Source organism: Halichoerus grypus, chromosome 9, assembly GCF_964656455.1.
Source record: "Halichoerus grypus chromosome 9, mHalGry1.hap1.1, whole genome shotgun sequence".
Taxonomy (NCBI): domain Eukaryota; kingdom Metazoa; phylum Chordata; class Mammalia; order Carnivora; family Phocidae; genus Halichoerus; species Halichoerus grypus.
This window is the reverse complement of record NC_135720.1, coordinates 19244296-19268899: the sequence shown is the minus strand read 5'-3', so window position 1 is coordinate 19268899 and position 24604 is coordinate 19244296. Positions and strand designations below refer to the sequence as shown.

The 24604-nt window shown below is 38.6% G+C and overlaps 1 protein-coding gene across 1 annotated transcript in view; it reads left to right on the top strand.

Moving 5' to 3' along the window:
* The first annotated feature begins 3565 nt into the window (after positions 1-3565).
* ADGB (androglobin) overlaps positions 3566-24604 on the top strand; it is a 154135-nt gene continuing 133096 nt past the window's right edge. Inside the window, exon 1 of the mRNA XM_078054606.1 lies at positions 3566-3695. Coding sequence (XP_077910732.1) covers positions 3622-3695 — 74 coding nt within the window. The 5' untranslated portion in view covers positions 3566-3621. The remainder of the gene's footprint in view (positions 3696-24604) is intronic.

The window sequence follows — 24604 nt, the reverse complement described above, 5'->3', positions numbered from 1 at the left end:
AGAATAATGTGATTGTCAAGAGCATCGGTCTGGCGCCAGACTGCAGGGGCAAGCATCCTGCCTGACACTCAGTAATTTAATTTAACCTTTCCTCCTGTTTCCTTGTTTACACAAAAAAGAGATTGTAATATTAACAAATTCCTAGGGTGTCTCTATGAATTATGTGAGTTAATGCAGGAAAAAGAGCTTCTTAGAGTGCCAAGCATACAGCGAGTTCTCAATAGGTGTGAGCTCGGATTATGAGATGTTGAGGGGGCTTACAGCTTTGAACTGAATTTGGTGAGGAAGAGTAGAACTCGAACAGGTCCTGCTCTCGTGCCCTTGGAGGCCAGCACATGAGAAGGGCCAGGGCATAAGGAAGGATAAAAAGAAGGCAGAGTGTTATAAGAATTTTAAGACACATAAAGCTCTGTGGCAAATAAAGGAAAATGAGGTCAATGGGACAGAAGAATGACAATCGAAAGACAGAATTTGAAAGGCCAATTCACCTGAACCAGAAGCAGAACATGTAGAAGAATTTACACCTTCTCATCTGATTGCTTAAATTCTAGGTGACTTACACCTGACCTAACTGCAAAGAGGTGGCTGAGCAGCACCATGGATGTAACGGCCTCTGGCTGTGGGACCAAGTGTCTGAAGCCGCCCAGAGCTAAGGCTTTGAGAAACAGGAATGCTGCCCCTCTCTTTGCCCGACCCCGCCCAGTTCCAGTCATCTGCGACTCCCCACGGTGGGTGGAGAAGTGGTTACCAAAGTTCACTTCCCCATTTCAGCAGATCCCCAGCTAGTCCAAAGAGAGAGCCCTGCCTGTTCTGTTTCTGCGGGCATGGGGAAGTGAGTATTTCTAACGACTTCCCTGTGGAGCTGGGTAGCGTTACTGCTGCCTGAAGCCAAATAACTCTTCCTCAAAAAGGTAAGTATAGATTGGAGAGAGGCTGCGCTGTGGGTCACTCTGATAACATATAAGTGCTGTTTCTCAGCCTTTGAATGTTATTCAACAGAGAACTTGGAAATCCGTAAGCTGAGTTGCAGGGCAATCATCTGGATTTGTGACTCTGAAAGATTTTAACAAGGTTAGTTAGCCCGGAGCATTGCAGAGAGCAAAGGCTACCTACCTCATGTCAGGCAAATCTCTTTACCTCTCTGCACTTCACTTCCTTTACCTGTGAAATATGATATTAGCTATCATCATATGAGTGCTTATGATGTCCCCAAATACAACATTTGAGCTAAGTATTATCTTTCCCTTTTCACAAACGAAGAAAATGGAATCCAGAGGGTATAAATAACTTACCCAGGGTAACTCAACTAATAAGAGTCAGCATTAAAATTCATTTTTCCCTCTAAAGCCTATACATGTCCTAAGGAGCTAGCACCCCTCCCTAAGCCAGGAATGTAGCAGGAATGCAATAAATCACAGTTATTATGATATTTCAAAATGGCATTGACTATGATTATCATCTGTACATAATATGGATTTTTTTTTTTTTTTTTTAAGATGGATGTAGGGCCAATTTTCCTTTTTTTTTTTGCACTGGCCCATACGAATACCATCTTATGGTTTATGGAGCATATTTGCCTCTTAGAATCATGGCCTGACCTGAGTTTAGTTCCAGAAAGAAGAGAAATTCTGTTTATGCACGCTGCACACATAGCATGATAAAGGAGAAAGAACACTGGACTAAGAATCAATAAGCACTTTATATTCCCCCCCAATTTTTTTAATTATATCATTTCAGCCTTATGTCAACTCCCTTATTTTTGTCCTAATTTAATAGATGAGAAAGCAATCTCTGAGTGGGAGTAGTGATATGTTTGGCTTAAACCAGTGCGCCTCCCTTTAATGCCTCTGATCCAGACTACACCAGTAGCTGTGAAACTTTTGGCAAGACACTTCTCTTGGTCCAGGGGTTTCATCTCTAAAATATGGGTGAGCTGAAGATGATTTGATTTCTAAGACTTTTCTTTTCTAAGGTTCTTGGCATCTTGGAACCAATAACAATGACTTTGGGGATGACCTAGGCTAAAGGTGAAACTCACCCATTTGTGGGTTGGTTGCTTAAAATTGTGCTGTTTTTACCCAATAGTGTTTGTATATGCTTCTGGCTATGCATTTGATTACTTTGATAAGATTTGGTATTAAATAATATTTTCTCAAAGTTTGGTCCTGTATTTTAATTCAGGAGAGTTTTCTGGAAATTTCAATCCTGAGATAAATGAGGCAGAGCTCTCAAGATGTCTTTATTTTCTTCACGTATGTAGGAGATGTTTATAGGGCACTTCTTCAATCACAACATTAACACTACGGACTCTGAAGTTATTTATCTTGCATATAGAAATACAATAAATTTGTTGTCTGATTGTCATCCGTGTCACCCCCAATAACACTAAGATCGGGACAGTCTGCCAAGCAAAGGCTATGCTGAGTGCGGGAGGGCTGGGCATTCATTTGTCAAAAGAGTTGAAAGATTTGCTTTATAAGAGGTTGGTTTTCCCCTGTGGTTTGGGCCTCTGAGCAATGCCCAGTCCCAAGAGCAGAGGGGATTCTTTAAAGAGAGTTAATTATTTCTAGGCTCATGGGAGCCGTCAAGGAGCGTGACAGGGGTTCTAAACCTCAGGTCTGTGCATGGTCAGATCTCACTATAGGGAGGTTGTTTTGGGCCCACACAATATTTTGCTTTGTTATAATAAGTTTTAAAGTGTTTCCAGTCTAAGCATCGCGGGGCTTCATTCATTCAGGGCATCTCCCTGCTCCTTGCTGGCATTTAAGCTTCATCTCAGAAACAGGGGCCCCCTATTTGCCATGCTTTCATTGTGTGCATTTTACATACATATTTATCTTCAGGAGAGAACCGTGAGTTAGATATGAGCACCACCTGTTTACAAATGAGTAAATGAAGCTCAAAAGGAAAAACTTGCCCAAGGCAACTAATAAATACCGCCATGGACTGGCTGAGCATTAGGCTTGAACCTTAACAGGTCTTGGTTTGCTTGGCTCTGTTTCTTCTGGCTCCTGTGCCTTCCCAAGTGAGTGTAGCAGGGGCCTCTCGACTCTGTGACTGGGATTCATTCTTTTACATGAACAACGGAGACACTGGACTTTTTCATCACAGACTTCATTCATTTTTAGCTAAACTTGAGCAACTAAGGGTGACATGATCTTGCCTTCCCTGCAGGGATCCCCCCCGCACCCACTCTATTCTTCTGGACCCGCCCTTTTCAAGCCACTAGCAAATTCAGAGCGTCCATATTGCCTCCTTAGTTACAACTGAAAGAAGACCTGGGGAGAGGCGACATCGCATCCTAAGCCGTCTTCAAATAACTGAAGAGCGCAGCCAGGTAGAGTGGACCTGACAGAGCTGCAGTTTCTCAGAGCTGCCGGGCCCCGGGATTCCGCCCGACACCCAACCCCTAGACCACCTGGGCGTGGAGACCCGAGCTCCCCGCTCGGGCGTCCCCAGTCGCCGCCCCCAGAGCCGCGGCGCTAGAGCCGCGGGGGACCCGCCCCTCGGCTGCGGCCCTACGGCCGCCGTCTCCTTGACAACAGCGTCGCGGAGCGCGTCCCGGAGCCAGCTCCTCGCTCACAGCTCTGTGCACACGTGGGGTCCGGGGCCGCCTCTACCATGGCCTCCAAACAAACCAAAAAGAAAGAGGTGCATCGTATCAACTCGGCGCACGGATCGGATAAATCTAAAGAGTAAGGGACCTCTGCCTGCCCGTCCCACCCCTGGCCTAACCCTTGGCCTTACCACTGGAAATGGGGCTTCTTCCCGGCAGCAAGCTCTGCCAGGGCGGGAGTGGGACTGGCCTCCTCGCAGCTTCTCTTTTTTGGGAGATTCTTGTTCCCGTTCCTTCCCCATGCCTGCCTCCATCCGCCCCCTTCCCGGAGCCCCTGGTTTCCCTGCCTCAGGTGCCCAGCTGCACTTCTGGTTTCCCTCGGTGAAACTCCCACTCTTCCCGCCCCTCCCTCCTTCATAGCCCATCCAGGCACGTCCTGGGGTGCAGCTGCCTGACGAAGGAGGCAGAGCTCAAAGGATGTCCAGTTAGGGTCACATCTTCCTGGCCCCAATAATGACAGAGAGAGACAGACACAGACTAGAGAGACAGAAAGAACTTTGACCTCAATGCTTAATGGCGAGTCCTTAGTTTCTATCGGCCTCGTCCAACAACTAAAGAACTTTTATCAGATGACATCAGAAGTAAAATAATTTTAAAAAGTTAAAACTATATAAATACATAGTTCATGTTACTGGTGTAACTCCTTTCCTACACGCACCCCCATGTTCCTGATTCTCTAGTTTCCAGTTCTGCCTTTGTTCATAAGCAGGCTTCCAGCTACCTAGCAGATAATCCATTCATTTTATTAACTTAAATTCCAGGCACTATATTACATATTTAAGTGATTTTAACAAGATCTTGTAAGTCTGGTCATTTCAACATTTACTAATGATTTCCATTCTTCTAGGTCCAAGTCTTACAAGGCCCTATAGGATCAGACCCCTATTACTCTTCTAACTTTACCACCTTGTTCACATAGTAGTCTCCTCTCCACTCCCTGGAACACCCCTGTGTTGTTCCGACCTCAGAGCCTTTGTACTTGCTATTTCCACTGCTGGAAAGTTCTTCCCCCCAGATTTTTATATGGTTTTCTCCCTCACCTCCTTTAGGTGTGTACCTAAATGTCATTTTCTTGTGTCAGCTTCTTTGGCCAACTGGTTTAAAATCACAACCCCTATTTTCTTGTGAAAGCCAAAAAAATCCCTCCCTATTTTCTTTTGCTGCTTTATTTTTCTTGAAATTTTTATTCATTTAACATACTATATATTTTACTTTTTAAAAATTATATTTATTTATATATCTTCCTGATAGAATGTAAGTTCCATAAGGACAGAACTTCTTTTTTATTTTATACACTATTGAATCAAGTGATTCTTGGATTGTACATAGCAGACACTCAAAAATGCTTATTTAATGAATGAATGACAGTAATTAAATAAGAGATTATAACAGGGTTGCAACAGAATTTTTGAATATTAAAAAAAAAAACCTTAGTCAATGATGGTTATAATTAATGCACGTTGAAGACTCACAACTCTTAAGGAGCTTTGGGGAAAATCTTTGACTTTAAAGAGTTTATATCCTGAAAGAGATGAGATTGTTAACTCCCATGGGAAGAAAAAAAAAAAACTGACCAAACCAGATACCATAAATTACAGTTCATGGCCTGGGCCAGTGATGGTTGCGTCACATGAGAGAGACAAGGTGCTTGCTGTTAAGATTGTAACTCTTTCCTCATGAGTACTTCCCATTTCTTTTTGAGATGATAACATTATTTCCAACATGTTCATTTCTTCCAGAAAATATTTGAGTTGAAATTATATCAATAAAACTGTATGTGTCTATTTATGAAAATAGAAGAGTAAAGGCAAATAGTTATACAATATCTAGGCTTTGCTAGAAACTATTGAGCATTAAACATCAAACCATTAGATTTTGCTTTAGCATTATATGATAAAATGTGAAGTTTATTATAAATCAAGTCTCCCTCCAAAATGTTTACTGAAAATTTAATCATAGGTACCAGGCTAAGTCATCATCAAAAGGTAAGGTGTCACCCAGCATGGGGCCTAGGGATCAAAGTCTATCAAGCCTTCAGTGTAATTGTCACTTGAATAGGCTGGGGACATTTACAGTAAGCTTTTCTATATCATTTTACTGTAACTTATGGTTACACATCCAATAAATGCAACCAACTCTAACATGGTCCTAGATATGGAAACGAGAGAAAGGGTCTTCAGAGCCTTGAAAATAGCAATCTCCAGCATATCTCTTTTATTCCCTAAATTATGTGTCCTAATGGGGACAAATACCAAGTCTGGCTCTTGCCTAGAGTGGTGGCCAATACTGAGCATTTCCACTTGTTGATTAAGTGAGCTCATAGTTTAGTGACCTAGCTTGGTTTCCATTTCTTCTGAATTGGATTAAAGCCTGGTTCTCCTTCCCTTTCTAATCTGATCTGCTGATGGCAAAGTACAAAAACTGAGATGTTACAACTGAGAAAGCAGAGTCATCTATGTCCAGCTCTGACCAAATTCACACATCAATATGACTTTGAATCACCAAGAAAAGTTATGCCAGGTAACTGAGTTGTCAGTCTTTACATTAGATTCACCTGTTATCATTTGTCTATTTTCCTGTCTCAGGAAGGATGGAATCTCTTTTATAGGGTTCATTCTGGCACTTATTTTTTGTGATATTGGACATGTCATTTTTCTATTCTGACTTTCGGTGTTTTTCTTCTTTAAATGAAGAACCACCTAATTAAAGACCCAACACCCTCTGTCCTTCCTTTTCTGCTTTATTTTTCCCTCCAGCTCCAAACTTGCATGACTTCATCAGATTTTTAAAAGAACTTCACTGTGTCCACAGTGGGTGAGGGAATTTTGTTACAGTTAAGTATTTAACACTTCAATTTAAGTCATTTTTCCAGTAGAAGTTATCTTTTTAAAATTCTATTTTCAGGAACAATAATTGTCATAACAACTGTCACAAATTTTAACTTTCATTATCAAATATCTAGTGATAATTAGAAATTATAAACCAGTCTAACTTAATCAATTTGAAAACTAATAGGCAAGTCAAAGATACTTTCATTAGTTAGATGCTATTAGAAGGATTTATAGTGACACTAAGTCAAAACTTTGATTTTCTTGGAAGTACTAAATATAAGCCTTTGTGTAGATCATGGCTAACTTAAAAGAAAGAAAAGAAAGTATGCCTTTTAAGTATTAGTAGTTATTAGAAGTGTTAAAGCTTACACTTTTAAACACCAAACTATTTGGAACTTTAATGGGCAGTTTGAGATAGAGACACAATTTGGTGTTTATAATAAACAAAATTTTGTTTCAGTTCCCATAGCACATTCAAACCAAGCTCAAACAAATAGATAATCTGTTAAACTAACAAGAATTATGCAACCTTCTAGATTCTTAATGATGATGAAATATCATTAACCCTCTTCCCAGAAGAGAATGAAATCTGTTTCATAATGCTCAATAATCTAACCTTACTGACTGAAACGCACATCTAAATATTTTGTAGACTTCTCAAAAAAGAACAACATATCAGTCCATATAAAAATTTGAAAACAGGACTATTACAAAAGCCGAATTGTGATCAGTGTTATAAAAGCAACATAAAATAGAAGAATATATATCTTACTGAGGATTAAATTAAGTGGGTTCTTGGTTATCAGAGGTTCAAGAGGGAGAGCAGATTAAATGAAAACATGCCACAGTGGTTGGTAGATAATATGTTCTTCCACCTTCAGAGATCAGGGAAGAAATTCCCCATAAAAGAGTCGGAAGGTGCCCTATGGCACCATGTCCTGTGCTCACAGCTCCACACAGGAAGGCAAAGGTAAGAGAGCCAGCAGGTTTCACACTGAGTTTTGTGATTTCCCCAGATGACCTCTCTGCACCCTAGCGACTAAGGTCAATTAACAAATTTAAAAGGTTAGCTCCTGTGACAGAAGCTTCCTTAGAGGAAAGCTTATTCTTTATGTCCATTTCTCAACTGTTCAATGAGTATTTCTCATGCCCAAGTCACTGGTAGGTCTGAGAGGACAAGGAATTGTGAAACATGGTACCTTCTCTCCAGGGATATGTGATTTGGGAGGAAAAACATCCCCTAAGATTCACAGAGAAGTAACTAGGAAGTATATGATGATGCCACATTGGTCAGGGAGTACTTGTTGGAAATAATTGAAGGAGCCAGATGTTGGCATGGGATTAGATGAGAGACATCATGAGAGTCCTATAGTGATGGCTCTATGAGGGAGAGGAGAGAAAGATCACTTCCAACCGGAGCTGGTCTGTCCTCACTCCTCGACCAGCCAATCCCCAATTCAGAAGGCACAGGTTAGTGAGCTGGTCAGGGCAGGCTATGGGGCTGTGTACGGCATAGAAAGCCAACCAGATGGCTGGTGTAGAGTCTGCGTCTGAATGGACTGGCCCCCAAAGCATCTAAAATGAATATGCAGCAGAATGAGAGGGACAGATTCAGGGATTTAAACTTTATTAAGGGATTTGAACTGTAAGGGAAAACAGAGATGTGTTTCTATATTAAAATGATGATTTATGAAGAATAATTCAACAATTGTCTGCATGGACTTTATGTGGATTAAGAATCATAGTAGCAAGAAATGAGTGGTGTTCTGAGGTAATGGGGAATACCTGATTTGGGGAGCTCTCGATGACCGTGAGGGACATTGTTAAAGGGGAACTCTCGATGATAGGGAGGGACATTTTTTTAAATTAGTTTCAGAGGTAGAATTTAGTGATTCATCAGTTGCATATAACACCCAGGGCTCCTGACATCAGGTGCCCTCCTTAGTACCCATCACCCAATTATCCCTTTCCCCCACCCACCTCCCCTCCAGCTACTAGTGAGGGACATTTTTGTTGTTTTTATTTTTTTAAAGATTTTATTTATTTGAGAGAGAGAGAGCATGAACAGGGGAAGGGGCAGAGGGAGAGAGAGAAGCAGACTCCCTGCCGAGCAGGGAGCCCGATATGGGGCTCGATCCCAGGACCCTGAGATCATGACCTGAGCCGAAGGCAGACGCTTAACCGACTGAGCCACCCAGTTGCCCCAGTAAGGGACATTTTTAAAGATGGGTGCAGAGCTGATCTGTAAGGCAATTTTGTGGTCAAAGACCACAAAAGCCAAATTTCTGATCTTCAGTTGCAGTGGTAATATTTGTTGTAATGTCCAGGTAATGATGCCACCCTGTCTGAAAAGACAAGAGAAAAGTGTAAATAAAATTATATGACAAATTTCTGATGGCTTGGTCATAAAGCCTTCTGGGTCAGAACCAGAGTGAGGCTTCGAGAACCCAGAGGGAAGAGGGCCTGTCGGTCATACCCCCGAACACAGGGTAACCCTTGGCGCACCCCAGGGCATTATGTAAATGTCTGTTGCATATCTTTAAATATAAAATCTCAGCCCCAAATTTCTGCTTAATGAAGATGGAAGTTCCGCATTCGTCCTGGGGTATGCCTCTGGCTCTCCCTTTAAAATAAACCTAATCTGAGCATTTAAGAATTTATTAAGATTTGATATGGTTTAAGAATCATCTCTGGCAGTGAAATCTTTTTTTTTTTTTTTTTTTAAGATCACCCAATTTTTAGTTTGTTTAGTTTTGGAGAAGAAATGGTTCCCTCTAAAGTTGACTTAGTAACATTATTAGAGAAGTAGAAGTTACCTTAAAAAGATTTAAGTTTATAAACTCATGGAATTTGTATTTCATTGTTCCCTAAAAACATAATCAGATGTGTACTTTGAAACTAGTAGCACTGTGGCTAATGCTTCGAGATGTGCAAACTAATACTGCATTTATCAAAGGTGATGATTTAAAAATATTTTAATTGACTTTAATATTTCTTTGACATTTCCAGGTCACAGGTTATTTAATTCAAGGGATTACATAATCTATAAACTGATTATACTACTTGGTGTGAGATAAAATGACTAAAAAAGTGTATCTAAGACATTAAAAATAAGTCTTCAATATGAGTTGTATAGTTTGGTATGTTCTGTGTAATGTGAAAGATCGGATAGAAATATCACTATCACCCTCAACAAAGGTACCCATATGTTGTCCTAAGAAGTGTCCAAGTAGGTGCTTTGAAATTGTGTTAACATTCCTTTTCAGGATAGGTCCAGGCTAATTAATTCCAAGTTCGGGGCTGCAACTCTGCTAATTCGTAGGGCTGCATTCACACATGCCACGTGTTTAAAGCAAACATACTTCTATTTTGAATGGGGGTTTTTTGTTTGTTTTTTGTTTTTGCTGGTGTCGAAACAAATGAGGTGGTCCAAGTATTTTGTAATTATTTTTATGCCATCCTTCTGATAGGATGAATATCAGACTTACATATATTACTCTGGTTGTAGTTCTTAAAAAAATCAGCATGCCTTTTCCACGCTCATTTCTTCGGGGTCGTGGCTGCCATCCACGGCCTCCGTTGGAGACTCTCAGAGGCCAGGTCAGCCCAGAGCCTCTCTGTTCTCTTCATCTTCAGACTCTCTGCAGCATTTGTTTCTGAGCGCAACTGCTTAGGAGGGTATTTGGAGGAGCTACCTACTGAATCTGAGGGGAGGAAACCTATCGAGGTTAGTTATAAATTAGTGAGAAAGTCTCCAGCTCGTAAAACCTTGTAGATCCGGAGGCAAAAGAAGGGGAAGCGGGAACTCTTGAGTTGTTTTGCTTGCTTTGGTCCCAGGTACGAGCCAGAAACACAGTGAGAGTGTAAGCAGGTAAAGTCAAGGTCACAGGTGAAGGCGGTACGGCACACACGGCCAACAGGGCCCTTTCTACGTACTGTTATAATGAATGAATCAGCCCCATGTTTGCTTCACTCTGGGTCAAAGTCCAGGAGGACTTAAGGACTGGTTTGCACCATCGACAAAGAATGAGGTCATGAGGAAACTAGCTGGAGTTGCAGTAAAAAAAAAACTAAACAAACATGTTTTGTGCTTGCTCTTTATAAATAGCAGCTTTGCTGCTGGAAGGTGTCAGATCCTGGGAAATGGCAGAAGCCTAAGGTCCTAGTGGCCTGGGTACTTTGACTTGGGGCCGGAGAAGCGGACTCAGAGGCCTCTCCTTCTGCTCTCCTAGCTCCTCCTGTCTCTCCAGAGAGTTCAGCGACCTCACAGGGAAGCATGTGGCTCTCCGGCTGAATCTCACCTCTCTTGCCCTTTCCCAGACGTCTCTTTTCTCCCTGGCCTTCCCCTGCCTTGATCATTAATCATGGCCTGCCTAAGTCATTCTGCAGTGGTCTTACTCACTTCTCCTCTCATTGACACTCTTATCTCCCTTTTGATCATCTAAAACAGTCATTGCTGATTAAAGTGGACTAAATTAGCATCTGTGGTCCTTATCATGTAATTGAGCTCAAGTTCAAGTGGACAAATCCACTTGGAGGTGCTCTACTGCTCCAAGTTAAATATGTCCAAAATGGAGGTCATTTTTTTCTCCCAAATATACGTATTTCCCGCGTGGTTCATTTTAAAGAATCTTACTACCATCCTCGCTGACACTCCGAAGTTCAGTCATGCTTGACTTTCCCCTGTCCGCCCATCGCATCCAGTTGGTCTCTATGTTCTTTTGATTTTACCTTCAAATTGCTTCTCTAGCCTGGCTCACCCTTCCTTTTCTTCCCTGTTATTTTCTAGTTTGGGGCTTTTAATAACTCCAGATAGAAGCACTGAGAAAGCATTCCAACTTCCTTGCTTTCTTCATTCAGTCTCTTTCCAATCTTCTTTATATGCAGTACAGTTAGTAATCTTCTCAACACACTATTCCACTAGTAGGATGTTCCTGCTTTACAAAAGAAAGAAAGAAGGAAGGGAGGAAGGAAAAGAGAGAGAGAGAGAGAAAGCACGTGAGCTGGTTGGCAGGGCCATAGCCCACCCTGACTCCCTCCTATTCTCTGTTACCAACCCAACACTAACATACAATGGACATTCTTCCACTTTTCTGCCTCTGTGCCTTTCCCCATCCTCTTTTCTCTGCTTATAATTGCTTTCAGCCTACCCTGCCATTCTATGAGTATCTTAAGACCTGCTTTTCCTTGCAGCCATCATCGATTTGCTAAGTTGGAAACCATTTTCCCCCTCTTCTGTGCTGATAAAGCACATGGTTTTTAACTTTTTTAAGCCCTTTCACTTTTGCCTTTGCAGTTTTCATACTGTGTGTATTGATTCTCACTAATTTTAAGTTATTTGAGAACAGAAACCGAGTCTTACCAATCTTCGTATTTACTCAAGCACAATGTATTGAAAAAAACAGATAAATGGTGAACTTTTAAAATTAAGTGTCCAATTATTTAATTTTAATAAAACCAAGGGAATGAAAGGTCAGCACAACCTGGCTTTAACTATTTTTAATTGAGAATTTTTTAAGATCGCAATTTATTTCCTTACATATGTGAAGTTTCTGAAGAGTACGGCTCAGAATGCCCCAACCCAAATTAAGTCAATTGTGTAATTCTGTTCATATTCTAATTCCTTCAGGGTATTAGCTGACACTACTTAAGAACGCATGCTGATTGCACAGTGGACAAATAAACTGCCTCCCACTATGAATAAAATCGTGTCTTTACTCTGAGCAGCATGCTTGAAGAAAACAATGGCAAAATTCCAAACCCTGATTGTGTTGAAGTTTTAATCCCCACAGTGAAAATAATCTAATTAAAGCACATATAGAACTGTGTATATGTAAATCAGCTTCTGATTTTCTTTTTCTTTTTTTTGCTTAAAAGTCTCTAATGACTTTGTACAAGCTAAAGTTTTCTTTGAAGGTTTTCAACTCTTAGACATTTTCTATTGTGTTATTTAATCTTCTTAATTGATTTAAGAATTTTTAAAAAATCATTTTGTCATCTTTGCAAGGTATGTGATTAATGTGTTTTTAAGTTTTAAAAAATTATTTATTCATGTTTTATTAATAATTGGATTATAAAATACATTTTAATACAATTATGGACTACTTTCATTATATATAAAGATAGTTTTGACTTCTTCCCTATTCCAAATTATTCAGCGTATTTAATTTACCAGGAATAGGTATACATGAGAGACAAAATATGTAGACAAAATATATTTTATTGCACATAACTCAGTAATCAAATATACCATACAATGTGGATTTAATTTTACTATGTATTATGACTCTAGGAACAGAAAATATTGCTATCACAGTATGTTGTTTGGAATTTCCTTAATTTGCCTTTTATAATCCCCAGGCTTGTTTTCTTTTTATTTCTGAGATCAAGACCTGAGCTGAGATCAAGAGTTGGGTGCTTAATGCACTGAGCCATCCAGGCACCCCTCTTTTTCTTTTTTTTTAAAAACAGGTTTATTTTTTAAATTAAAAAAAAAATTTATTTATTTATTTGGGAGAGAGAGGGAGAGAGCACAAGTGTGGAGAGGGGCAGAGAAAGAGGGAGAAACAGACTCCTCACTGAGCAGGGAGCCTGACATGGGGCTCGATCCCAGTACCCTGGGATCATGACCTGAGCCAAAGGCAGACACTTAACCAACTGAGCCAGCCAGGCACCTCAAAAAAGGTTTATTGATGTAATTCTGACATACAGTAAATTCCATGTATTTAAAGGATATGTGTTGATAAGTTCTGAAGTACATCTACACACATGAAAACATCAACATGATTAAGACAATGAACAGATTTACCATTCAAAAAGGTTTCTGTGATTTCTTGGTGATCCCTACCTTCTGTCCCTTCCTCATGCCAGTGTCCAGGCAACCCCTCTTTTGTGTTCTGTCACTATAGATCAGTTTTCATTTTCCTAGAGTTTTATATAAATGGAATCATGCATACTCTTTGTATGTTTTTTTCATTCATTATATTTATTTTATTTTCATATTCTTCCATGTTGTTGCTAGCAGGTAGTGTAGAATTGGTATTATTTCTTCCTTGAATATTTAGTAGACTTTACCAGTGAAGCCATTTGGACCTGGACACTTCACCAGTGAAGCTGTTTGGACCTGGACTTTTCTTTGTAGGGAAGTTTTTAATGATAAATTTACTTTCTTTAATAGACACAGGGATATTCAGTATCTCTAATCCAACCTGTCAATTCTTTAGTGAGTTATTCTTAGTTTATATCCTTCAAGGAATTGTTCCATTTCATCCAAGTTATTGCATATATGGACTTAGAGTTGTTTGTAATATTTCTTTATTCTCCTTTTAATGTCTAGAATCAGTAGTGATGTCCCCACTTTGACTTCTGATATTGGTAGTTTGTGTCTTCCATCTTATATTCCTGATCAATCTGACCAGAGTTTGATTAATTTTGATGATCTCAAAGAACTGGATTTTGGATTCATTGATTTTTCTCTATCATTTTTCCATTTTCTATTTCTGTTGATCTGATCTAATCTTAATTTCCTTGCTCTATTTACTTTAGATTTTACCAGTTTAATGTAGAAACTGAATATATTGAGACTTTGACTCTTTCCTGATATAGGGATTTTGTGCTATCATTTCTCCCTTATGTACTGCTTTAGTAGCATTCTGTAAATTTTAATGTTTTCTTCATTTTTATTCAGTTCAAATACTTTCTAACTTATTTTTTTATTTCTTCTTTAACATACTGGTTAATCATAAGTGTTTTGTTTAAATTCTAAATATCTTAGAATTTTCCAGATTTTTTTCTTAGTGATTTCTAGTGTAATTCCATTGGTTAGGGATGATTACTTTTTATAATTTGAATTCTTTTAAATTTGTTGAGACATTCTGTGTCTTAGATTGTGGTCTATCTTCATAAATATAATGTGTGTTCTTGAAAAGAATGTGCATCCTGTTGTGATGAAATGTTCTATAAATGTCAATTAGGTCAATTTTGATGGATATTGTTCTATTTTGGATAGAGCTCTGTATACTGTATCTTCTGCAGCCTTATTGATATTCCATCTGGTATCATTTTTTTTCTTTTGCTTAAAGGCCTTCTTTTATTTTTTTATTGTGCTAAGGGTTTTCTGCTGATGAATGCTTTCAGCTCTTTATGTCAGGAAAAAAGTGTTTATCTCACTTTCACTTTTTAGAAATATTTTTGCTAGGTGTAGAATTCTAGCTTGACAGATTTTTTTCCTTTTAATTTTTTAAAAGATATTTCCCATTCACTTACATTGTTTTTAAGAGAAATTTGCTGTTTTTCCTTTTACTTTGTTCCTCTGCATGTAATATGTGTCTTTTTTTTTTCTCCAGCTACTAGAGTTTTTTTTTTTTTTTTAACACAACATATTGTTGCAAACAGAATTCAGCGATGTAGTGAGAAGAATATACACCACAGCCAAGTGGGATTTATTCTTGGAATGCAAGGATGGTTTAACACATGAAAAAAATCAATATGATATACCATATAAACAGAATAAAGATAAAACCCACACAATTATCTCCATTAATTAGGAAAAAGCATTTGACAAAATTCATTGCCCTTTCATGATAAAAACACTCAACAAACTAAGAACAGAAGGAAAGTACCTCAACATAATAAAACCATATATGAAAAGCCCATGGAGGATATCATACTCAATGATGAAAGGCTAAAAAGCATTTCTTCTAAGATAAGGAACAAGACAAGGGTGCTCACCTTAACCATTTCTGTTCAACATAGGACTAAAAGTTCTAGCCAGAGCAATTAGGCAAGAAAAGAAAATAATCCAAATTGTAAAGGAGAAAGTAGAATTCTGTTTGCAGATGGTATGATCTTACATGTAGAAAATGCTAAAGATGCCACAAAAAACCTTTTAGAATAAATAAATTCATCAAAGTAGCAGGATACAAAGTTCACAAAAATCTGTTTTCACAGATTTCACACATGAAAATCTGTTGCATTTCTATACATGAACAATGAATAACCTGAAAAGAAAATGACAAAAGCAATATTTACAATAGCACCAAGAAGAATAAAATACTTAGGAACTAACCTAACCAAGGAGGTGAAAGACTTGTACAATGAAAACTACACAACATTGCTAAAAGAAATTAAAGGCATAAAAAAATAGAAACACATCCCATGTTCGTAGACTGAAAGACTTAATGACATTTTAGTGTCATTACTACCCAAAGCAATCTACAGATTAAATGCAATTCCTATTAAAATATCAGTGATTTTGTTTTTTGCAGAAATGGAAAAACTCATACTAAAATATATATGGAGGGGCGCCTGGGTGGCTCAGTCGTTAAGTGTCTGCCTTCAGCTCAGGTCATGATCCCAGGGTCCTGAGATCAAGCCCCGCATCAGGCTCCCTGCTCAGGGGAGAAGCCTGCTTCTCCCTCTCCCACTCCCTCTGCTTTTGTTCCCTCTCTCTCTGTCAAATAAATAAATAAATATCTTAAAAAATATATATATATGGAATGGGTAACCCTCTGAAGATCTCAGTAGTTTTCTGGGAAGCTCTTTTTTCTGGTGTCGGTCCTGCAAACTCTAGCTGCTATGGTCTCCCCCAGACTCTCACCTCCTGCTCCTCTACTCAAGGAATCTGCTGAGATATGCCTGGATGACCTCTCCCTGCACTGCAGCCCCAAGCTCTCTCACAACCGTAAGCTGAGGCAGTTATAAGGCTCACCTCATTTGGCTCCTATCTTTTCAAAATCACCATCTTTCATCACTTGATGTCTGTCTGAAAACCAGTTTCATGTGTTTTGCTCAGGTTTTTGGTTGCCTTAGGTGGGAGGATAAATTCAGTCCCTGTTATTGCAACTGAAATGAACATGGCATCTCTTAGGTTTATTACCTAAATCTTACATTTTATTTCTAAATATTAAGATGGGAGGGTTTGAAGCAGTATTTACAAATATATATCCACAAATAATATATTGCAAATATGGATACAATTCTTTCCCTAAAAGTGAAATCCCAAATTATACATAATTGCCAGTATATATTATCTTCTTAAATATTGGTTTTTGATGTAGTAGAGACGTTTTGTTATAAGACTTTTAATTAAAAGAATGTAACTTACAGATGTGATGAGGATTATTTTAAGTCACATTTTCATAATTATTATCTTTGTGTTCATTTTTGAGTTGTATTGAAACTTGAGTGTTCCCCAAGCTTCCTATTTTAAATCGATGGCCCATTATGGGTAAACGTTACTTAATATATATCTAAGAATAAAATGTTCATCTTTGTACAATGGGCAAAGTCAACACTATCTAGAAAATAAGGGCCAAGCTCATCAGCAAGACCCTCAGTGGGGAGCTGCCTCCCTGCTTACCTTGTATTTCTTTCCAACCTAATTTCCCCCACTGCTTTATAGTATTTGCTCATGCAGTGCTGAAAAGCTCATAGTTCTCTGCACCCACTCTGCTGTTTCTTTCCTCTGTGCTGTCTCTTATGCTATTCTCTTTTCTTACTGATGCCCTTTCTGCTTTTACAACCTGGAAAATTTCTCGTTATCCTTCGAAACAACTCAGATGCTATTTATCGCAGGAAGTTTTTCCTAATTGCCTTACACTGGGCACAATGCCATCTGTGAATGCTTCCATCTCTGCATATACTACATTATATTGACATCATCTGTTTACCTGTTTGAATTCCAAAATAAACTCAAGAGCAGAGACATGTATTTATGAGTCTGTAACCCTATCATCTAGCACAGTGCTTGTCACAGAGCAGGTGTTCAATAAATGTTAGTTAAAAATAAGTGAACTGTTGGTTGAGTGAGATTCCTTTTCATTCTGAAACAGTATTTTTCTAAAATGTCTTAGTCTCCAGACAGATTGGTTGATTTGATCTTCACTAAAAGAATTCTGCATTCTCAATGTCCTGTCTACCTAAGGCAGAGTTTACACTGAGTTGTGTCCTAATGTCAAGTCCACTCTTTCTGTTCTTTCTCAGTTTGGAAGTTTTATGATTTATTTCTTGAAGTGTCTTTGCAATGGACTGAATGTTTACCCTAAAATTTGTATATTGAAACTCTAATCCAAATGTAATGGTGTTGGACATGGGGTATTTGAGAGGTAATGAGGTCTGTGAGTGTGATGCTCTCATGAGTGGGATTAGCGTCCTTTTAAGAAGAGGACAGAGAGAGGGGCAACTGGGTGACTCACTTAGTTACGCATCTGACTCTTGATTTTGTCTCAGGTCATGATCTCATGGGTTGTGGGATCGAGGCCCGTGTGGGGCTCCGTGTTCAGTGGGGAGTCGCTTGAAGATTCTCTCTCTCCCTCTGCCCATCCCGCCACTCATGCACTCTCTCTCAAATAAATAAATAGATCTTTTTTTCTTTTTTTTAAAGAAGAGGACAGAGAGCTCTCTAGCTCTCTTTCCACTCTGTGAGGACACAATGAGGACTTGGCCATCTGCAACCCAGAGGAAGTCTCTCATTAGAACTTGACCATCCTGGCACCTTGATGTCAGACTTCTGGCTTCCAGAACTGTGAGGAATAAATTTCTGTTGTTCATAAGCCACACAGTCCGTGGTATTATGTATATGGTATTATAGCAGCCCAAACTGACTAAGACAATCCTTGTTTTTTTAAAACACATTTATCTTCAAATACTTTCCTATATAGTTTACAGTTACTCAGCATTATTCCTAAAGAAAAAACAGTCACACTAGTGTCCATCAGAACTCCCTCTCCCATCTCATTTATTTTTGATAGCTTTTAAAAACACAAAGTTATTGTTATCATTATTTGTTAGTAGGAAATACTTTTTAGAATTTTACCAAAATGTTGTATTGATTCATTTGTTTACCATTGCTATTTGTAGTCCACACTTTCAATCTGAGTTCATTTCCTTTTTTCCTGAGATAAATCCTTCAGTCAATATTTTTATAGGAATCTATTATGGTAAACTCACAATTTTAATGTTTTTATATAATTTAAGATAAATGTTTCTACCTCACTTTTATTTTTATTTATTTTTATTTTTTTAAAGATTTTATTTATTTATTTGACAGAGAGAGACACAGCGAGAGAGGGAATACAAGCAGGGGGAATGGGAGAGGGAGAAGCAGGCTTCCCGCAGAGCGGGGAGCCGGATGCGGGGCTCGATCCCAGGACCCTGGGATCATGACCTGAGCCAAAGGCAGATGCTTAACGACTGAGCCACCCAGGCGCCCCGTCTACCTCACTTTTAAATAAGAGTTTAATTGGATCTTAATTTCAAGATCAACAGTTATTTTACCTCAGCTTTGATGGTATCACTTCCTTCCTTTACCGTGACTGTTATTGCTGTCAATTTGGTTGTTTTTATATTTAAGTAAGTTGTCATTTCTTTCAGTGTATAGATTTTAATTTTCATAATTTTCTGCAGTTTTAGTTGATACATCTAGATGCAGATTTCCACCCCCTGACCTCCCATTTATCCTTTGCTATTGCTTGATGTACTTTCTTCCATCAATTCTGAACATTTTTCAGCAGTTATATTTCCAGATATTTCTCCCCACCCCCATTTTAACTATATTATCTGTCTGGGCCTTCTTTTAGGCATACACTGGAGTTTTTCAATCTATCCATTTGCTTAGTTCACATTTTCTATCTCTTTATCTATACAAATACTTTATTTTATTTTTTTAAGCTTTTATTTGAATCCCATTCAATTAACATACAGTGTAATATTAGTTTCAGGTGTACAGTATAGTGATTCCACACTTCTGTACAGCACCCTGTGCTCATCACAAGTGCACTCCTTCAACCCCATCACCTATTTAGCCCATCCCCCTACCCACCTACCTCCCCTTTGGTAACCATCACTTCGCTCTCTGTAGTTAAGAGTCTGTTTCCAATACTTGATTTTAAAAATTCTACCTTCTTGGGGCGCCTGGGTGGCTCAGTTGGTTAAGCGACTGCCTTCAGCTCAGGTCATGATCCTGGAGTCCTGGGATCGAGTCCCGCATCGGACTCCCTGCTCAGCAGGGAGTCTGCTTCTCCCTCTGACCCTCCTCCCTCTCATGCTCTCTCTCTATCATTCTCTCTCTCAATAAATAAATAAAAATCTTTAAAAAAGAATTTTAAAAAAATAAAAATTCTACCTTCTAAATCACTAGTCCTCTCCTTTCTTCGGCTTTATTTAGTGTATTCTTCCAACAGCTGAAGTTGTCATTGCTAAAATTTTCCAATCAATATCTCTTTGTTCCTATTGATCTTGTCTTTGTTTGTTTGCTTAATATCTTTCCGTACTTGTTGCAAGGCGGAACTTTCCCTCCTTTATCTTTTCAGTATTTCTAAACATTTAAAAACCTTTTAAGTTTGCTACATTCTTTTCTTTTCTTTTTTTAATTTATTTACTGACTGTCCTTTGTAATTTTAAATTTGTTTTTTTCCTTTTTAACGTTAGTTTTTTAGTTCATATTTTGTAGATATTTTAAACTCACGTATACTCTTCTTTGCCATGTGGTTTGGATGGTTTTCCAGAATGAGTCACTCCCTACCCATTGTGACATCAGTTGTGATACACTACTGAAAAGGACAGGACGGTTGTTAACAATATTGAAATATTTCCTTGTCAGTTGGCAAATAGCTGCTGTTTTGAGGTTTCTGAGGACTCTCTCTCTCCTTTTGAACTCTGACCTCTCTGAAAACCCTGGGACCTATCCACAATTCAGTTACTAAATGACTGAGGGACCAACGTGCTAGCATCTCTAGCACACCGTTCCAATATAAAAACAGAATCTTTTCTGATTAGTAAGTGTATTTTTATATTACCCTGCCCCGCACCCACGTTTTAGCATTGGGAGGTTGAAGGCTTTTCCCCTATGTGGGAAGTGCTATCCCTGATGCCACACCCACTGTGGTAGAGGCCACCCGCGTTCCCATTTTTTCCCTCTTAGCCAGCCTATTTCCTCATAGAATCACAGGGAAGTGGCACATTGTCTGTTAGGCCATGAACTATAGGGAGAGCCTTAGTTCAAAGCTAGGAGCTCATGAGTAACTCTAGCCACTTTCTCATTTATGAAGCCTGTTTCTGGTCTCTTGACATTTACAGGGTAAAATTAGCTTCTTTTCCAAAATGGACTTACAGATTTTTAAGCTTGGACTACCACTGCTCAAATCTAATTCCAGTACCTACTTGTAGATTATACTATCTCAACTCCCTATGCTCCCCTAGAGGTTCTTTCTGTAATTAGTACATTGGCTTCTTTTTTTAACTGAGATATAATTTACATATAGTATTATATTAGCTCAGGTGTACAGCACACTGATTTGATATTTGTATCACCACAGAAATGATCACCACAGTTAAGTCTGGTTAACATCCATCACCATACATAGTTTGAGAAATGATCACCACGGTTAAGTCTGGTTAACATCCATCACCATACATAGTTACAAAATTTTTTTCTTGTGATGAGAATTTTTAAGATCTGCTCTCTTAGCAACTTTCAAATATGCGATACAGTATTATTAACTATAGTCGTCATGCTGTACATTGCATCCTCATGACTTAGTTATTTTATAATTGGAAGTTTATACCTTTTGACCACCTTCACCCATTTTGCCCACTTCCTGCCTCTGCAAACACTCATTCACATTTTTCAATGGCTTTTAATCATGATCGATTCATTTCAATCACAACTATATATATAATTAATATATCTATCAATTACATATATTATATATTATATATAATCATCTTAACACTTTTGTATCTGTTGCTTACTTAATATATCATTTTCATGTCAGACTATTCTGTCCAACTTGACCTGGTGTTATAAATTTGCTTCCTTTCTGCCGTTGCTTCTCTTTTCCCCAGGAGTACCTTTACATTTTATATATCCGCTCTGGAAATCAGCCTGTTGTCTGGTTCTGTGGAATTTTTTTTCTCCCTCCAAACATCATTTTCCTGTAAAATATCATTTGGCATTTTGAATGTACAGGCTTTATGTGATAAACATTCCTCATTGACGTGAAGTTTTTTTAAAATAATAAATTTCCATAAATATGTTTGTCTACAGATTTCTAGCCTCTCCTAAAAATGTCAGTGAGACTTCCTCTATCTCCATAGCATATTTAGATTCACTGTGTAGAAGGGAGTGTTTAGCCATATATTTTGAGGATATAGTTATCTTTCAAATCTTTTATACAACTTGTAATTTTAATGGATTGAATCATTAGCTAGTACTTGGGTATATTGCTATGTGAATAACATAAGTCTGGGTACCCCCCTGATATTTTAGTGTGTAGGTTTGATTTCTTTGCACATATGAGTTTTCTAGAATCTGGCAACATTTATTTCCCAGTATTACCAGTTCCTAAATCTTCAAAAGTCCTGAGCTACTTCTGTGTTTAAAGATTAGCTTGTTCTCAGAATTGATGGAACCAGGAATAATGTGCTTGGAGTGGTTACGGGTCTCCGCTATGCTATAGCCGTAGGCACGTTCTGGCAGCGAGCGTCAAAGGCATACTGTGCTAACCATTTCAAAAGCAACATATTCGTGCGTGATCTTTTGAGGTCTACAGTGTATTTGACATTGGGCTATATTTGACTATGTTTATATTGTGTGTGTAACATATAGGTGAGCTATTGGGCTGATATAAGATACCTCAAATGAGAGTCTTTTTAAAGTGATCTTCAATATAGATAAAATCAAATTTGACATGTTACAAGGAAGGTAGGCCAATTAGTGATAAAGCTTAATAGCTTTAGGGAGGGAGCCAGAATATTTACTTAGGCTTGACAGAATGAAAAGGAGAGCAAAACATAATCTTAGCAGAGCCTTTATTTTTTTTAAAGAAATTAGATCTTCCCGGGTGCCTGGGTGGCTCAGTTGGTTAGGCGGCTGCCTTCCGCTCAGGTCATGATCCTGGAGTCCGGGGATCGAGTCCCGCATCGGGTTCCCTGCTCAGCGGGGAGTCTGCTTCTCCCTCTGACCCTCCTCCCTCTCATGCTCTCTCTCTCTCATTCTCTCTCTCGCAAATAAATAAAATCTTAAAAAAAAAAGAATTAAAAAAAAAAAGAAATTAGATCTTCCTGTTAGAAGAACAGCTTTTAAGAGACTGAGCTTCCCGAATGAGTTAAATTTTATCATGATTTTGATGGATACAAAGTCACGAATTTCTTTTAATCTCTACAGTTGTACCAACCCCCAATAAAACAGAGGTATGGTAGTGGGCTATTTTATGCCTTGATTTTTCTATTAATATTATGAAAAATTCCCTTTCTTCCGAAAACTATTCTAGTCACCTTTCTGTCATCTTTTCTTACATGCTGCTTAGAAATACTCCTTTACGATGGATATATTCTTAGACTTTCTTTTCCAGCAAGATAGTGGATTAAGATAAAAAGAATAATACCTACAAGTGCCTACCTAAAGAAATAAAAATCTTCAGGATCCAGAAACGAGGAGGGAACTGAAAGTCAGAATGTTTTAACTCTAAACTGAGGCTGTAGCTTCCCTAGGGAAGGTTTAGCCATCTTACGAAAGCAGAGTCTTTTGTTTTAATATATATAGGACAAATGAGGAAAGGGAGTGTTCCAACCTTGGATAAAGGCATGACTTTCCAAAAGTTTAATTCTTTTTATTTTTATTTATTTTTTATTTTTTTTAAAGATTTTATTTATTTATTTGAGAGAGAGAGAATGAGAGAGAGAGCACATGAGAGGGGGGAGGGTCAGAGCGAGAAGCAGACTCCCTGCCCAGCAGGGAGCCCGATGCGGGACTCGATCCAGGGACTCCAGGATCATGACCTGAGCCGAAGGCAGTCGCTTAACCAACTGAGCCACCCAGGCACCCCTAATTCTTTTTAAAAAGGTGAATAAGAAAACCTGCTTTATAATTTTAGATTATAAGAAAGTTAGATTTTCTACGCTTAGTGTCCCACTGAAAAATAAAAAACCTTCCTTGAGAAATGGAAACCTTGGGATTGAGACTTAGTAGGTTCGAGATCTGATTTTAAAGTACCTATGGGTTCCTGGGTGGCTTCTTTATTTGGGATCTCTGAAAGAAAGAAAATTCCATATTAACATTGAAAAACCATTCTTTCAATACCGATTGCCTTGGGGAAAGGGGGATCTGTGGAAAAGAAAACCCTGATAAGGATGGGCTCATAATAAAAGTGTCCTAAAACATGAGAATATATTTTTAAAAAGGCAGAAATCACAACAACAAAGAAGAATCAAGTTTCAAAGATTTAAGATAGTAGAAAAATAATCTATAAGTAATTTACCATGTGTATGTTTATAATGATTAAAGATAGAAAAGAAGAAATCCAAACCCTAAAAAAAGAATTATAACCTTTAAATTTGTCAACGTTAACAACCAGTGCTAGCTAGACTATCAAAAAAGCAAGTAGGAAGTAATCAGTGCTAGCTACAAGATCACACAACCCCCAAATCACACAACAAAGGATATTTCTCATTTATACTAGAGTTTGATCGGGAGTTTAGTAGTGGCTTTGCATGTGCTAAATAAGGATTTTTGGCTCCTTCCATCTTGTGGCATTACTGATGAGGGAACAAAAGGCAAGCTGAGGACAAAGCAGAAGCTGACACCCCACAACCCCCCCTTCCCCAGATGGGATATATGTGACATTCCTCAGGCACTCCTGGCTGCCCCGAAGCTAAGGAAAGGAAAAACAGAGATCACAATCCTGCAAGGCTGAGTCTCCTGAGTCTCCCTCAGTTTACAAATGTCTTAGCAATCTATAAGCACAAAGCATTTCTATCAATAACCTAGCTTCCAGAAGGAAGTGCAAATACAATTAAATGTCCTTATAACCTGCAGCCCATTGACAGATACTTGAAGTGGGCAGTGTTATGTTCCTCCAGGAAGCTCCCAACTATCTTCATGTTAATGCCTTGCTAGAGGGAAAAACAACCTTAACTTGGCAATGGCAAGGCCTGAGGTATCCTGTGAGTCTTCTTTAACATATGAAAATCCTTTTGAAACGTCCCCTTCCTTTCCCTTCCCCAACCCCATAGTATACAATCAGCCATCCCTCACAACCCTGCTGTGGCAGCTCTTTCTGCCCACGGGTCCTGTCCCCGTGCTTTAATAAACCACCATTTTGCACCAAAGACGTCTCAAGAATTCTTTCTTGGTCATCAGCTCTGGACCTCACCTCAC